This window comes from Phaethon aethereus (assembly GCF_964289735.1).
Source record: "Phaethon aethereus genome assembly, chromosome: 3".
Taxonomy (NCBI): Eukaryota; Metazoa; Chordata; class Aves; order Phaethontiformes; family Phaethontidae; genus Phaethon; species Phaethon aethereus.
Genome location: NC_138576.1, coordinates 113,658,889 through 113,675,338, shown reverse-complemented (window position 1 = coordinate 113,675,338; position 16,450 = coordinate 113,658,889). Strand labels below are relative to the sequence as shown.

The 16,450-nt window shown below is 36.0% G+C and overlaps 1 protein-coding gene across 24 annotated transcripts in view; it reads left to right on the top strand.

Moving 5' to 3' along the window:
• NRXN1 (neurexin 1) overlaps nucleotides 1–16,450 on the top strand; it is a 744,403-nt gene that overhangs the window by 84,731 nt on the left and 643,222 nt on the right. For 9 of the 24 annotated variants that reach the window (XM_081997810.1, XM_081997804.1, XM_081997802.1 and 6 more), the window contains exons 3-4: nucleotides 1,886–1,915; nucleotides 2,719–2,730. The exons of 5 other annotated variants lie outside the window; for them this stretch is intronic. In XM_081997810.1, coding sequence (XP_081853936.1) covers nucleotides 1,886–1,915; nucleotides 2,719–2,730 — 42 coding nt within the window. Of the gene's footprint in view, nucleotides 1–1,875; nucleotides 1,916–2,718; nucleotides 2,731–16,450 lie in introns of all 24 variants that reach the window. 10 more of the 24 variants (XM_081997812.1, XM_081997806.1, XM_081997805.1 and 7 more) reach the window with 2 other exon arrangements.

Genomic DNA, 16,450 nt, shown 5'->3' with positions numbered 1-16,450 from the left:
AAGAGTCACAATTTTATTAACGAGAAAGGTGTTGTAACATCCGACTAGTTTCACTTTCCCTCTATTGAATACAGTTAAGGCCAAGTCAAAAATCTGAGATGTCTTACTATAGTTGCCCACACAAAAAGTTAAAAGCCAAATGACAAGTTAAATAATCTCATGAAGAGACTAATACTTCCATAAGGCCATGCAGCAAGGGATCCAAGCAAGGGCATTCAACGTTAGAAGAATGAAGCTTGACCGTGGGTCTTTACACTTGGTGTATTCAGCGTGCCTCTCTTACAGCAACACTTACAAAGAACACGTATGCAAACATTTCTACTCTCATTCACAAGCTGCGAACTGCAGCACAACTGTGTGATGTTTCCCAATGCTTATGTCAGGATCACGCTCAGCGTTCACTTACATTTCTGTAAACCCCAGGTAATCCCACCAGCTGCAGGGCACTGTATTAGGAAACAGAACCTATTGCACAAGAGATGGGGCACATCAGGCCCTTCAGTTTAACTACACTTCTGAAAAGAGTGACATCAAAAAGCACTAATTCAGCAAAACCATTGTTAGTCTATTTTGGAACATCACTTGAGATTTGGAACTGATAAGATATGAATCCTTTAAGACTGATTGCAGTCGGGAGTATCTTCTTTGAACTCCCCACAAGTACTATGAGTCATTTGTGCACCTAATTTTCTTTGTGAATTAGAAATCACAGGAACTCTCTAGGAAGTCTGCTTTCTAATAAAGAGCAAGATATTTTATTGCACACCTTCTTTGTGTGTGAATTAATTTAAATTAATTGCAAATAAGAAAATAATGTATCACTTCTTGTAGTTGTTGGAGAAGAGGAGCACATTTAACACATGAACAATTAATAACTTCTAAAATGGATCCTAAACCAGCTAAGTTCAATAAGAATAAGCCTGTTTTTTAAACCAGACATAAAATGTGAAAAACCTTCATATTTCTAGCAGAATGTTCTCCCTACATCACATTATTCTCAGTGATGATGATGATGATGATGATAATAATAACAAAAACAACAACAACAACAACAATAATAATAATAATAATAATAATAATGTACTGTCATGAATCTAAAAAAATGAATACTTTTCGTTAACGAGTAACAAAATTTGGCTCTTGTTGAGTGATTATCATTATGGACATCTGTTTTGAAATGTCACCAGACCTATCCTGGTATGACTGGATTTCATCTCACAATACAAATATAAAGCAAAACCTATTTCTCATAGATTTATGAAGTAGCTTCAGAAACTGTCACTTTAATTTTCTTTATTGCTATGTATTTTATATTGCATATGTAATAATTCACCTTCTCTGGAACAAATTCATTCTATTGTCACGTTTCACACAAATAAGGAGACATCCCTTGCATTATCATTTCAATGTGATGAAGAAATTTTATTTAATTACCTGAAATGCTCATTTTTATGAGGGGAAAAAGATCAGACCCAGCCCATTTTTCAGGTTTACACCTCTCCAGGTTTTTAACATCATTTCACATGTAGAGGACAGTAAGTCCTCCCAGCAAAGTGTTCAAAGTAATATAATCAAAATATGATAGACAGATGGACTATTAAAGGAATTGGTTGGATTTGAAAGGATTTTATTATTTTCTGTCATCCCAACTGCTGCACAGAAGAAATACACAATAAAACAGCACCTAGTGTTTGAATTGCAGTTCTCTTACTCATAGCCCAAAGCATTCCAACCAGTGGTTGAAAAATGCTGTTTGATTTCCCTCTGTGATACAGACATCTCATAGGAAACAGATGCCTGTCACAAAACATTTTTGTCACTGTGACAATACCACCTTCCCGTGCTCCCTTGTTCATTGCTGACTGTGCTCTTGTTTCCCTTCAAGGTCTGGCGCACCTGATGATGGGCGACCAAGGTATGGGCTCTGTTCCTTTTCCACTCTGCTTTCATTGTTTCTTCTTGTTCTGTAGCTGCTTTGAATCCATCACTGCAAACAATGGGCAAATGCTTGAAAGCTGTCTTTGGCTGCAAATAAACACATGGTTTTAGTGACATCTTTCCTTATTTCATTATTTATTTCTTTTTGTTTGCTCCGTAAGCTTTTGTCCTTCCTGCCTCCTCAACTACCCCTCTTGCAGTACAATAACTGAAAAGAGGTGAGAGAAATAAGAAGGTGATTAAGAAAATTTCATGTATTTATGAGAAAATACAATTACGGGTAATTCTATAAAAGATAAAAGCAGCACAAGAGCACTCTTCAGATAGCTCCTGAAAGAAGATACTCAGCTTGTCACACTGTACACATTGAAGAGTCCATTTGCATTAATGCATGGCTGATTGGAAATGTGCAGAAAGCACCTGCTCCTGGCTTCTGGAATGCTGAGAGTACAATTTCACAACCTAACAAAATTGGTGATTTTTTTCCTCCTAACCCATTGTCCATGTTACTTTTGTGTCACTCTTTCTTATCTAAGCATGGGTTATTTCTGTGTTTCTCTGCATGTACATGATTGGAAAAAAAATAAACTATATTCCTAATATGACACTGATTGCATCTCCATTTGTCTCCAGACACTTACCTTATACTTTGTCTCTTCATGTTCAGATACTATTGCATTTACATATACTCATGACTCTTACTGTTGTTTCTTTCCTCTTCTTTATTCTCTTTTTGTCTGGAAATGCTTTCTTCATGGAACCATTTCACCAAATCCATAGGTAAAAGTAAAGGTATTACATGATTTTCTTTATTTTTTAATGCCATCGGTATACTTTAATGTATGTATAAGTAATGCAGATTAATGTAAATCTTTTTGCACTGATAACATGAGGTGGGTATATTTTTAAAGTAAATATTTTATGGATATCAAGGTAAGGAGAAGTATCCTAAAGTACAGGCTGACCTTTTTAAAGTTTTGTCTCCTGGTTTTGTGAGAGATATAAAGCTTTGGCAGTGATAAAGGAGGCTACAGTTATAGAAGGCATTCAGGATGAAATAACAGCCACTTTTTGAGGTATGCATTTTTCTGTTCTCAAAGAATTGTAGTCTAAACCAGCAGGCACAGAAAAACCCACGGTGTTGTTCAACGGAGACTCTCTGGAGGTAATCTGTCCAGGGCCAGTCCACAGCTTGATGTAAGTTTTAAGTCTAGATAGCACTGACTTCAGCAAGTCTCTGCTATCAGTTGGTCACATTTGCCCTGAGATTTTCCTTGTATATTAATCACTTTGATTATATCAGAGACAAGAATTGGACAAAGGAACAAGGAAGAATGAACGCCAAAGAGAAGTGTGGGGTTTCTTTCAGAATTTTTTACTCTTTTTTTGTTTCTTTGTGTAAAAAGATACTAGACATGTTTACTTTCTTTCTCCTGGAGGGAACATGTGTAGTGGGGTCAAGAGTTTGCCTGTATAAATAAACACCACGTTTTGCTATGAGGATACTTGTTCACAGACATCATGTAAATATATTTTTATGATAAGAAGCTGGTCATTAAAAGCCATTAAATCTATGTTACATATGATGAATAATACAGCTCTACTCATCTTAAGCATTTGTCAGGGTGTGCCTACTCTTGGTATAAATCAGATATCCAATCTGCATGATCAAACTTTGCTAACTAGTTAAATTAGAAACAACCTTCCAGGTTCCTTGGTGTCTTGGCTCATTTACTGTTTCCACACCTAGAAAGTTCATGTGCTGCAAAGACTGTAATTACAAACCTGTAGCGTCTCATTCCTCTTCATATCAGACTCTTCAGAGAGACTGTGTACCTGGTTATAGCTGGGATACTATTTAAAGGGTTATGTGTGTTCTGGAGCTGTAAATCTTCTTGCTTAGGAAAAGTTTCAAGCAAGTAGAATGAAAAACGTTCTACTGATTTCTTTGTTTTATAAGATTGTTTTGTTTGTTGGGTGGCTGATCCTTGTTGTGTTTTTCTTAACTGTATCTTGTATATATGACTTCCTTATTACTTATTACTTATTACTACTATCATTCCTTAACGGTAGATGCCTTGGGTAGAGTTACCTTAAAATGACATTTCAGAGTAACTGAACGTTGACATTATAGGTAATTTTTATTAATATTAAGGAATTCTTTTTCTAGATTATCCTATACAGAGAATATGTGATGTAGTATGTACAACACTGAAGGGTTTTTTTTAACAAAAGGATGAAAACATAAATATTATGAATATATATTATGATTAGTAGTTGATCTGGAAAGCAGATTTTAGAAAAACAAAAACTTTGCAAGTATTGTGCAGTAGTTAGACATATTTTTATTTTAAAAGGTTTAACAATTATGTTCACAAAAAAATTACCTTTTGATATATAAGCTACTTTTAATGTTTAATGATGTAAAATGTGACATAATTTAAATACCAGTCACCAGTCATCTAATCATTTGACTACATTTTTCACATTTTAATTTTTTACTAGATTTATCCAGTTTATATGGGAATACTGATTACTGTGTTTTGGTAATCACAATACCTCTTTTGCAAGTATAGTGGTGTATTTTTGTGCAAATGCAAGGAAAGGGTTTATATGTATACAAACTCCAGTTGCTTGTAACAAAAAATATCCCTTGATATCAAACCATATCTTCAACCAGGAAAAAATGGCCTCATTTTATTTACTAGCCTGAAACTAGACTAATACCAGCTATGGAAACATGTGATCTTGAAACAGTTGTTATAACACACATATGTAACACATGACAAGATAACAAAGTAGGATGGTGATGGAAAGGAACGAAGGGACAAAAGAGGAGCTCAGCATTGAAATCATTTGTACCTATTTCAATCTGTCATTATAAGTTCAATTCCTTTAGAGGTAGGTAAGGTCAGTAAAAAAAGTGATTGCAAAATTCTGAGTGATTATATCATGAATTAATCTTATTTTGGAATTATAAGCAATAAAAAACTTTTAAGAAGCTTTACTATGTAATTTGCCCTGAAGAATATAAATGTCTGAAGTATCACCAACTTCTTTAATTGTGTAGATAATCTTTGGGATATTGGAAAAGGAAAAACAAACAATGTGCCATCAGAATTAGGACAGGTTGTTGACCGGGCAGGGATCTGGTGTTGACAGAGGAAGGAAGGGTGAGGCAGCCTTTCCAAGTGGGCAGGCAATACAAAATCCTGTACAATCTCACTGGACACACCTGCTGTTTGTGATTTAGTTGTAAATATAAATTGGGATACTCTGGATAATTTTCATGAAGTTTTTATTGAAGCTTTATCAATATTAACAAAGCTGTCACTGTCCTTTAGAGACAGGCAGAAGCAAAGCTCAGAAGATGTCACGGTACCAAGACATCTGTGAGTACTCGAGGTCATATAACTTAATCTACGTAGAAAATGAGCTGACATAAAGGAGGATATAACATAAAACCAAGAGGCTATATAGAAATTTATATCATAACTTTAGAGATACACAAAACTTGTTCCCTGATCCACTACTCCTTGTAGATGCTAAGCCTAATTCTAGGAAGAGCTGCAAGCTTTTAGTTGTACTGGCATTCATTAATTTTCTGATAAGCATCATACATGTTCAGAAATACTTTGGAATTCCTTTTTTTTTACCCTGGAAATACCTACCTGTATATAACTTCAGCAGTAGAGTTGTCACAGCTGTGCTGGTGACAAGGCATAGGCAAGATAAGGCTTGTAAATGGGGCTGACATTTTTATTAGGCTGCTTGAATATGCTAATCAAATAAGAGCAATTTGAAGCAAACCTTGAAGTCTGCTGCTCATAACAGACATGGAAAAGGATTTGTTTTCCTAAAACAAATTTCCATCCAAATAAATTTTGTCTGCTTTCTCCAGCTATTGCAGGTGGTGTAATAAAACTACCATTCCTACCTATAGGCCTTACTTTTTCAAAAATTAGTACCTCTCGGATTTCCCATGCAGAATTATTTTGTGATGAATAGTAATCCAACTAAGATTACATGGCAACTAATGTAAAATACTCCATTTCTTTATTAAAAAAAAAAAATTCCTCTCCTCCTCATTTTCTTTTGATGAGCAATAAAAGGGATTTATAATTCAGTTACTATAACATAGTGACATGTATTACTTCTTTTTTATATTGCAGTTCTCTTAAGCCTATACATATTTTTACCTGTAGTTTATTTCTATGTAAATAACCTACTTTTGACTATATATATTACTCATTCTATACCTAAACACTATGTTCATACTCCTGTTCCATTACTTAAGAAATATGTGCAGCTTTAAATTGTATGTGAGTCACTCAGGTCCATAACAAACTATTAAAGATACCTAGCTGAGCAATAAATGTTTCTACCAAAAGATTGATAGTACAACTGCAATTTATTGTATTAGATTACAGGTTTTTGATGTGCTGGTATTTGGTATACCGTGTATAAATGCTGAAGAAAGACTTCAAGGCATCAATTTATAGATGTGTCAACTTCTTTGCCAAAAGAAGGCAAGTTTTCTATTGCACAAGCTGTCGTACAATATCTGTAAAACCAAAGTGATGCCACTAATTTGTTAATTATCAACCACACAATTCACTTGACAACTGGAAAAATAGGGCACTGAAAAATAAAAGTAATTTAAATGAATCTTTAAACAATCACAAGCATTAAAATGGTAAGTTATAGCTAAGTAATTATGTAGTGCTCATGTCATGCAACACAAATATCACCTTGTGCCAGTAACCTCCCCTAACATCAAATGATGTGGAATTCAGTCATTAACCTCAATGTGACCACAAGTTCATCTTATTGTCATGACTTTCATTTTCGCTCTGTTTTCAAAGATCTAAAATAGTTTTGGCCTCTTACACTCTCTGATCCTCCTGAGATTGTTGAAAAGCCTATCCTCATCTGCTTTTGTGTGTGTTGCTTCAATGTGGTCCTGAAAGCCATGCATCCTCCTTCCTTCCTTGATCTGAGCCACCAATAGTCCGGAACCCGTGTAAATGCTTTGGTACAGCACTGAGCTGTAGCACAGTGTCTTATTTTTGGCTCAGTGCCACGTTGACATGGATTCCGTTACATGCCTTCTCAACTGCAGTTGGCTTTCGCATGGCAAGCGCAAAACATGGATGGAGGACTTTCTTGACTCTGTACTTGGTCATACAGTTATATACCCTAGGTGATATCAGCTTATTTGAAAGACTCACTGCTAGAATTGAACTGAGTTCATTTATGAGTTTTAAACAGAATGGGGTTACCAAGATCAGGTAACTGAAGTTATTTCTGAGTGACATTACAGCACAAGAATGGATAGCCTACGTTTCCCTGCTTGATCTCACAGTTGCTTCTACTGATAAAAAAGAACAAATCAATAACTTTAAAAAACTTATCCTCCATTTAACAGGTCCAAAACATTCTGACAGTCTTGCATAATTTACAAAATTATCAACACAAGAATTTTAAAAATATTCTATATAAAATTTACCTGATTTTTTAATGAGCATCTCCTTTTTAAAGAATTAAGGAACTTTAAATATAAAGCTCTTCAAAGTGCTCCAAAAAGCAGTAACTATACATTATATCTGTTCTATAGTGACTTTTTTTTTCTAAAGAGCCTCATAAATCTACTTAAATAGTGGCTGATGTTCACCAAAAATACTGCAATTAAGTCCTTGCACATAACCCATGCACCTATGCCTACACATATATGTTCCAATAAATATTTACGGTATCTTTATATTTTTATGGTTAATATGTTCAAATTTTTGTTCAATATCATAATGAACTACACATTAAGTGTTTTAATCAGAAGGGTGATATCTTGATGTATTTAAAAGTCATTACTTTACTTGCACTTCAGTGGGTGATACATAGCAAGCCTAGAATATGGCATTTGAAGCTGCAGATTCATCTTTATGTTGAAATGTGATCAATTACTGTTCCCTAAGGAGAAAAATGCAGTAGAACATGACTGTTGAAGAAGTTTTCTGTCTGAAGTATATGGTTCAGAAGAAATCCATCAACATCAGGACCAGGAATGCAAATTCTGTCTTGAGACACATATGCCCAGAATTGTATCTGAGATAGCTGATTCCTGATCAGCAGTATGAAAAGAAATTGTAAAGACCTGCTGTAAATATCCAGAAAACTATATGAAGAAAGGAGAACACATTTATTTAAAAAACATTATTTTTCTGACATAAGCCACCACGTGTTAATATCCAACCCATGCCATGAGTTGTAGCACCTTTCCACCATCAAAATAAAACATTTACTGTATTCTGAATCATTCCAATGTCACTCAAAATTATCATGTATCATATATACATATGTGTATATGTCATAGGTCTCCTGTGGATTCAGAGGAAAGAAAATAGATGTGGAGCTATGAGGGATTTTAAGTTAAAAAAACATTATGTTTGCAAAAGTGTAGATTTCTGATGGGTCCAGAAAGCATTGTATCTTATACTTAAGATAGTATATATTTAAGATTTTGGCTTCCTTGACACTAGGCTCCACTTCTGAGCATAGATTTCTCCAGAAGACGGGTATGCTGACAGAGAGCCTTTCAAACTAATATTAAAGCTCTTTCAAGATGAAGGATATGTATTTCAGGCCAAAAAGTATGTGGGGATATATTGAGGATGGGAAACAGTAAAGCTGTCACTCTGAAGAGATAAAAATATTTTGAGCAGGTAAGCAATGAAGAAATAGGAAAACTAGGCATTTCTTCCTTAAAGTAAACATTTCGTTTTATGTATATATAAATATACATAGCAAATGAGAATTAAAAGCTGCAGTGATCTGTATCTTTTTTGCACAATGAAATTCCATGAGAGTTTCATACAAATTTCATAGGCATTTCCAATGAAACAGAGATTTCAGAGAGGTGTACTCCCTGAATATCCCTTTAGAATATCCTGGAACTTTCTCCTTTACACCTTCTTTTAATAGCCGATGACATCACTGAACCAAATACATTGTTAGCGTGACACTAAAGATTACAGCTGCACTCTAGGGTTGCACTACAGCTAAGATTTTGCCAGGATAAAATTCAGTCCTTGAGATCTGCAAACGCAGCTAAACAAATCAGCCTAACAGACTCTAATTGCTATTATTTCAGTGAAAACCAAAAGTAATTTGAGATTATTGTACATCTCACTTATAGCAGCAGTCTCAACTGACTTTAACATTGATCCAATCAGAATCACACTTAGTGGAGTTTCACCAGTTAAGTGGAAAGAGATCACAGCGCTAAGGAGGAGTATTTTCAAACGTCTCTAAGATTTGTCATGCAAGCTTACTAAATTCAGGAGTACACTTTATAATAATTTCTATTAAAGCTATTTAATGAAAATGAAGAACTCTTAAGAAAACCACCCTAAAATTTTACTGATATAACTGAAAATGTGGACTGTGCTCTCTAAATGCACATCATAATGATATTTTTCCCTCAAGAATTACTCCCCACAAAAGAATTGAAAAAGATATTTAAATAGTCTGGTCAGAATTGATTCTTCTTGTAGAAGTAAGAATGCTGCGTACAGAATTTTTAACCTACTCTTAAGTTCTACAGTAAATTTCTATGGCTATAATAATATGCCAAGCTACTTAGAAGCAACAAAAATTTGAATTATCCAGTCTCCTCTAAAATCTTTTAATTAAAGAATATAATTTGCACTGATACTAGTAATATGTCTCTTTCCTGATATTCAAAGCCCTTTATAACCCTGTCATTCTTAATTGCTTGAAGGTAGCTTTCTATCTTCACTTCAGGGACCACTCAGAGCAATTAAGTATCAGTAGAATAGTGAAACTGTGCAATGAAGTGGGAAATTCAGGTGTACAAAGGACAAAACTTTCATAGGAACTGAGTATGGACCACGGACCATGGACTTTGCTAGGAAATTCCAGCTTCACCATTCTTTTAATGGTTTTCATACATACCAACCTGTTACGCAAATACTTTTTTTCCAGACTTGGGAGGAAAGCGATTGAATCTCTGTATTGAATTCATTTACTCTAGTGAAAGAAGCAATTTTTTCCCCACTTACATAAGCTATATTTGGTTTTTTTTTCTGTTGGCACCCACTTACACTAATCTTCTGATCAGCGCACCATTTAATTTAAAGGCTGTTTTCGTAACATGCTAATGTGACTTAGGCATTCTGGTACATCGTGTTGCCTGCTTAAAGTAGTCATGTGTTCCTTAAAGAAGAGAAACATCTGGACTGATTCACTGGCACCTTCTCCAAAGCTGTATAGAAGCAACTTCGGATAACAAGAGCCTACCAGAGAAACTGGTAAGCCACACCTGGCACTGTTGGCGTCACAGCATTGACCTGAGTAGCCTCTATAAAAAGGTGGGATTATATTGGGGGTGGGAGGAAATAAAAGCAGCTGGGTCTAATCTCTTTCATTTGCCTTTGCATATTCTTCAGACAGAGGCGAGTCTGCCCATAAAGCAAAATTCAGCAGCAAGTGAGTGTAAGGCTGTGAATTTTTCACTGGAGTTACCGTTAGTTAATAGGTCTGTCCTGCATTTCATATCATGAGCCATTGTTATCCCATTTTCAGAAGGAGTATCCACCCAAAGGGAAGGAGGCTAAATATCTTCCTGTGTCCATTAATATTCTGCTTTTGAAGCATAAATGTTAGCTGAAAACCCTCAGAGGTTGATTCCTGATTCCAGCTACATTGGTAATTATGTGACCCCAGTCCCACCCAACAGTAACATCTCTCACTAGGATTAAAAATTAGAAATAATTTACCTGATTTTCCACTTCATTGAACCTGAATATCTTTATTAGGAAGAACTTGGTTATATCAAAAAGGTGCCACAAAAGTACTTTCCATCTCAGAAAAAGGGCATTGCAGACACTTTGCTGGTGATATGAGCTGGTCCTTTGATTTTCTCAGTTAATGGCTTTGCTTAACAGCTTGGTCTTACTAGGTACTATGCTTAGCATTTGCAAAAGTCCATAAGAAATCTTAAAAAAAACCCACCAAGCTCAGTTACAGGCAAATCACCTTTGAAAACTATGTTTGCATTTATGAGATACTTAATGTTGTGGTTTTACTATTGAACCTGTGCAAAACACAGCATAGTTTTAGAGCCAAATGCCTCTTTGACAATACTGTTTTCACTATGAATGGATGTGTCATTTAAACAGATACTTGATATAATTTGTATTAACTGCAACTAATCACTAGTTGTTATGTAGTTTTCAATTTTAGAAGAGTTATTTGGGTGTAATTGTACTGAATTGTAGCTCCGATACATGTTTACATTGTCACAAAGGTGATGTGACAGTTCAAAAAATTCTATTTAATCTTCAGGCACTTGAACACCCCCAGATCATTGTGGTACAGGTACTGAACTTGTGCTGTCATTGCACCTGAATACTTGTGCAAACTATACATTTTGCAGATATACCTCAAGGTGCTTACATCATTATGAACCACATGTAAATACAGCTGTGTCTGTGTCAGTTATGAATTGATTTTCTTGGTGTCCGTAGCAGACTTTTCAGCTGTATAATTCTCTGCAATAAACTATTCAAATAGGGATACTATCTGTGACTGTAACTCTATTATAAGGTTTGGAAGAAAATTTAGACTTCAGAAAAGAATCATATAAAAGTATCTAAGTGCAAGATCGGAGCAACAAAGGAAAACTTGGAAATTGATAATTTTATATGATTCTTGTACAACATATCTACCTGTATAGAACTGATATGTTCATACATATTCATACATCCTATATTAGACAGAGGAAAAAATCTATGCCAAATCTATATTCTGAATATTACATAAAGCCACCTGAGTCCCACTGCTAGTCTGCTGCTGCATACGTCCTCAGAGCAAAGGAGGGAGCTCTTTAGACTACTGTGAAGAGGATACATTCCTGTATTCCTCTTGAAAATATTGAGAAGCACTGAATACGTAGAGTAAAACATAGAAAGTCATTCACAGTTCTAAAGGACAAATTCCTCAACAATCTTTAATAGCATATACACATTTAACATATATACATGTAGCTGCATTCAGGACATGGGTGCATACACAGATAAATAAAAAGGCCCTGAAACCATTCAGTTCTGCTATACTTCATGAGTTTACCTCTCAGAAATGCCACTATCGCAAGTTTTCTATAATGACAAATATGTAATAAAAATTACTGCTGTGTCTGCATCCATATATCACTATTATGTGTCATTTATTCTTTCTTCCAGGAAAACATATTTGATATTTATTCATTGTTCTAAAATAGATGAGAGTTATGCCTTGCATTGTCTCTGAAAAGGATAGTCTTGTTAAGGAAACAGGTTTTTGAAAGTTCTGCGTTTATTAAGCTATTATAAAAGTAATACAGAAGTGTAATTAATATTTTCACTTTCAGAACACCTAGAAGATTTGTATATCAGCCCTATAGCTTTTAATAAGTACATATAACTCTCAGAAATGTACATATATCTAGTTCATGCTAATTACCCACCTTGGGAGGCAAGAATGTTCCTGTACTTCTCTACCTACTTGGCATACTCTTGAGACCCAAGTCAGAAAAGCAGGCTTCAAAAAGTCTAAAAATACATTTCCTAGGTTCTTAGCTGTTAAACTGCTTAAAGAGGAGGTCTCTCATGTACTAGCTGACATCCTGTAATTCATATTATGCAGGAAATAAGACTAGATAATAAAAAACAACCCTTCTGGCCTTGAAGCCTATGAATCACACGTAATAGAGAAGTTACTGTGGTAACATGCACAAAAATTGTGAAACTATAAAAACAGCCACCTCAGTTATCTTACTGGGAATAATTTTATCTTATTTCTTGTGTAGACGGAATTATGTATCAATGAGTCCCCCGAAACACCAAGTCAAGCCCTAACACTCCTTATAGACGAACTGGAAAAAACATTGAAAGCATTGCCCGAGTCAGAATGTAACATGAAAACTGAACCTTCTTCATGGAAAAGCCTCAAACATGTATGGAAATGTGAATCAAAATGAGATTAATTTTTCTCAGAGCTCAACGTTTTGCTGTGATCATTTATTTTGAATACTTTAAATTGAGTACTACAGTTAAACAATCTCATTTTCAGAATGTTATGCCATTCAGTATTTTTATTTTATACAGACTCTCATAACACATTTAGAACAGGGTGTGGGTGTCTTCCATTTATACAGTAAGAAATGAGGTTACCGTGTTATATAGCGATTGCTAAACCAGATAAACCTGGGCAAGACATTTTTGTGACTTATTTGTGCAGCAAAACTGGAGCTGTTCTTTTTTGCTCTTTGATACAGGGAAAAATGCTTATACTAAGCTGACAAATTCAAAGAGGAACAGAAATTCTGATTAATCCAGAAAATGCTATAAACCAGAGGCTAAAGCACTCCCATAAGAGTGCTGTGAATTAGACAGAAGAAAGATTCCAACTCCTAAGACCCAGAGTTTTAATTTAAAGACTGACCCCAGTGTTCTAATATTTAGTTTCCCTTTGAACCTCACCATTCAAATTTATATTCACTGTGAGTTAAGTAGTCTTCTTTAGTTGCAATATGCTCACACAAAAGGAGGGGATGGAATCATAGGCTACTTCAGTGATGGACTTATTATTCTACATCAGAATTATCTTTATTCATGAAGACTTCAAATACTTTCTTAATCTTCAGTTTTACTGTAGCCAGGAAAAGATTCTGTTATTTGCTAAATTTCAAGAAGAAAAATGTGAGTTTGTAGTTTCGCCCTGAACATATGAAAAAAATGGAGGGGTTATTTAATTCAGTGAAGTTAGAATATTTCTGGTTTAAAATAATTCCAAACTTTTCCCTGATAATGCATGTTGACTAACAAAGAGAAGGAGGAAAGCCAATTATTGAGGTATATCTTCTATACATCATTACTGATGTTCAGTTTCACACCTTGTAGACAAAAAGACATTGAGTTATTAATATCCTGTTATTGATTGATAATTTATTAATACAATATGTGAAATATATGTACAAACAGCTGCATGTGTGCCACTGGGGAGAATACAATAGCATATTCACTTGGATGGGGAAAGACAGACTCTGCTACAATTTGTTTATTATTATTATATATGCCCTAATTATTCATTATATAATATGGAAGCATCTCTGTGTGTAGTAAACGTGAGGCCTCTCTTTCACCACATCTATCCCCATTTTCTAATCTTCCTCTGTGGCCCTAACGAAGCTGGAACTTCTACACATCAGTACGCTTGCTCTGTGGGGAAAAGCTATAGGGAAGTGGGAAATGGGACATTTGCTCTGCCGGCATAAGGGAAAGCTGAATGCTATTTTTCCGTACCTTTGGGCTGCGTTCAAACTGTACCAGTGCTGCACAGAGGAACGGGTTTCAATGACAGGCCAGTAGTTCTTCCTGTGCTGCTGTACGGTGAGTGTGGGGACTTCAGAAGCTCTGTGAGCAGCTTCCTGCTTGGGCTCAGTGTCATCCCTCAGAACTGGCAGCGTCTGATATTTTCAGATAATTAGTTTAGTATAAGTGTTTGAGAATAGGGCATATTGAAATGTCACTACAAGGATGCTGTCATATTTTTGAAGGCTGATGTAGAGTAATTGGCAGAAAAAAACCCACACCACAAAACCAACCCCAAACCCTCCAGTGGTTATAATTAGATCATTTTGTATAATTTATATTGGATTATAATATTCACCTTCACATAAGTGAGTACATGGGAGGAAAAAACCACACAATGTTTTCCTTTATATTTCCTATATATTAGATATTTACATATATTTTATCTCGTGTTGCCTCTGTTTTCTAAGAGTCTCTGTTTAGCAGAACTGATGAAGCCCTGACGTGTTCATGGTTGCAAAATGTCTGTCATTATGCTGAAGGACAGAGGAAAACCCAACTGGCAGTTAAAGCATGAACCTTCTATACCTTACAGTTCTCAATGACTATTTTGCCCTTAGTGCATCTGCTGACAGTTTCAGCAGATGTTTGAGTATCAGTGAAGTGTGGGCATGACTGTTGACCTCCCATTCTGGGCTCCCCTGTTCAAGAGAGACAGGGAACTTTTGGAGGGAGTCCAACGGAGGGCTACAAGGATGATTAAGGGACTGGAACATCTCTCGTATGAGGAAAGGCTGAGGGACCTGGGGCTGTTTAGTCTGGAGAATAGAAGGCTGAGAGGGGACCTTATCAATGTCTATAAACATCTGCGGGGTGGCTGTCAGGAGGATGGAGCCAGTCTCTTGTCAGTAGTGCCCAGTGATAGCACGAGGGGCAGTGGGCACAAGGTGCAGCACAGGAAGTTCCACCTCAACATGAGGAAAAACTTCTTTACTGTGAGGGTGACGGAGCACTGGAACAGGCTGCCCAGAGAGGTTGTAGAGTCTCCTTCTCTGGAGACCTTCAAAACTTGACTGGACACGTTCCTGAGCAACCTGCCCTAGGTGATCCTGCCTTGGCAGGGGGGTTGGACCAGATGATCTTCAGAGGTCCCTTCCAACCCCTACCATTCTGTGATTCCCTGATTCTGTGACATGCCCAGGCAGGTTATTCGTGCTGAAAAAACAGCTTTCCCGTACTCCAGAATTGCTATATCTTTGATTCAATATGCTAGATTAATTTATTTTTAGGAACTCTGCATGGAGGCCCTCTGATTGCTTCAATGTTTGAGCTTATTGTCGAGTTTTTGTCTGTAAGTAAGCACTAAGAATAAAACCAAGCAGACAGTAGTGCCAATCAGGATGGTTTGGGAAGAGACATTTATCAGTAGTAACACAGATCAGGAAAGAAAGAAGAGAAAACTTTGAACATTGTTGCTGGGTAAATTTCAGTGTGTATTGTTACCTAAATTAGCATTATCTTTTTCTGGATTCCAGTTTTCTTTAGAAGCTATACAAGTTGTGATTGGGCTGGTTTTCCTTCTGCCTTGTTTTGTAAGTTGTTTTTTTTCTTAATTAAAATGAGTAATGAAAAGGGTTTCTGTGGTCTAAGAACAAAGCCACTGCCTGTGTGGAGACAGATGAAATACTAATTGGATTACAGGTGCACTTAATTATCATGCACTGAAGGTGTTCAGTTTTCCTATGATCAAGGCAGTAGTGTGAATATGTATGGACTGAGAGAAAGGTTTTTTCTTGTGCTAAGTAGAAGCCCCAGAGAATATGAAAAAGGTGAGTAAAGCTGACTGAAACTTCACTAGAACTTTTTGCATCTCTTGTCCATCCTGTTTCCTGAAGGACAGTGTTTTTCCTTATAGTGTGAAAGTTTGTCTGTCTTCTGTGAAGCGCTTTGCTGATTAAATAGCTGTAGCACCTGTGAGATGCTTGCAGTGTGGGAGGATGGCAACTTTTGCACAAGGTAGTAAGAGCAGCCCGTTCTGAGTTACCATGTTCAGAACCTTGCCCTAAAAAGCTAAGGCATTAAGTAGAAAACTACACAGGCAAACTTCAGTAGCCTGACATTTAAATCTGTTTCCAGACGGATTT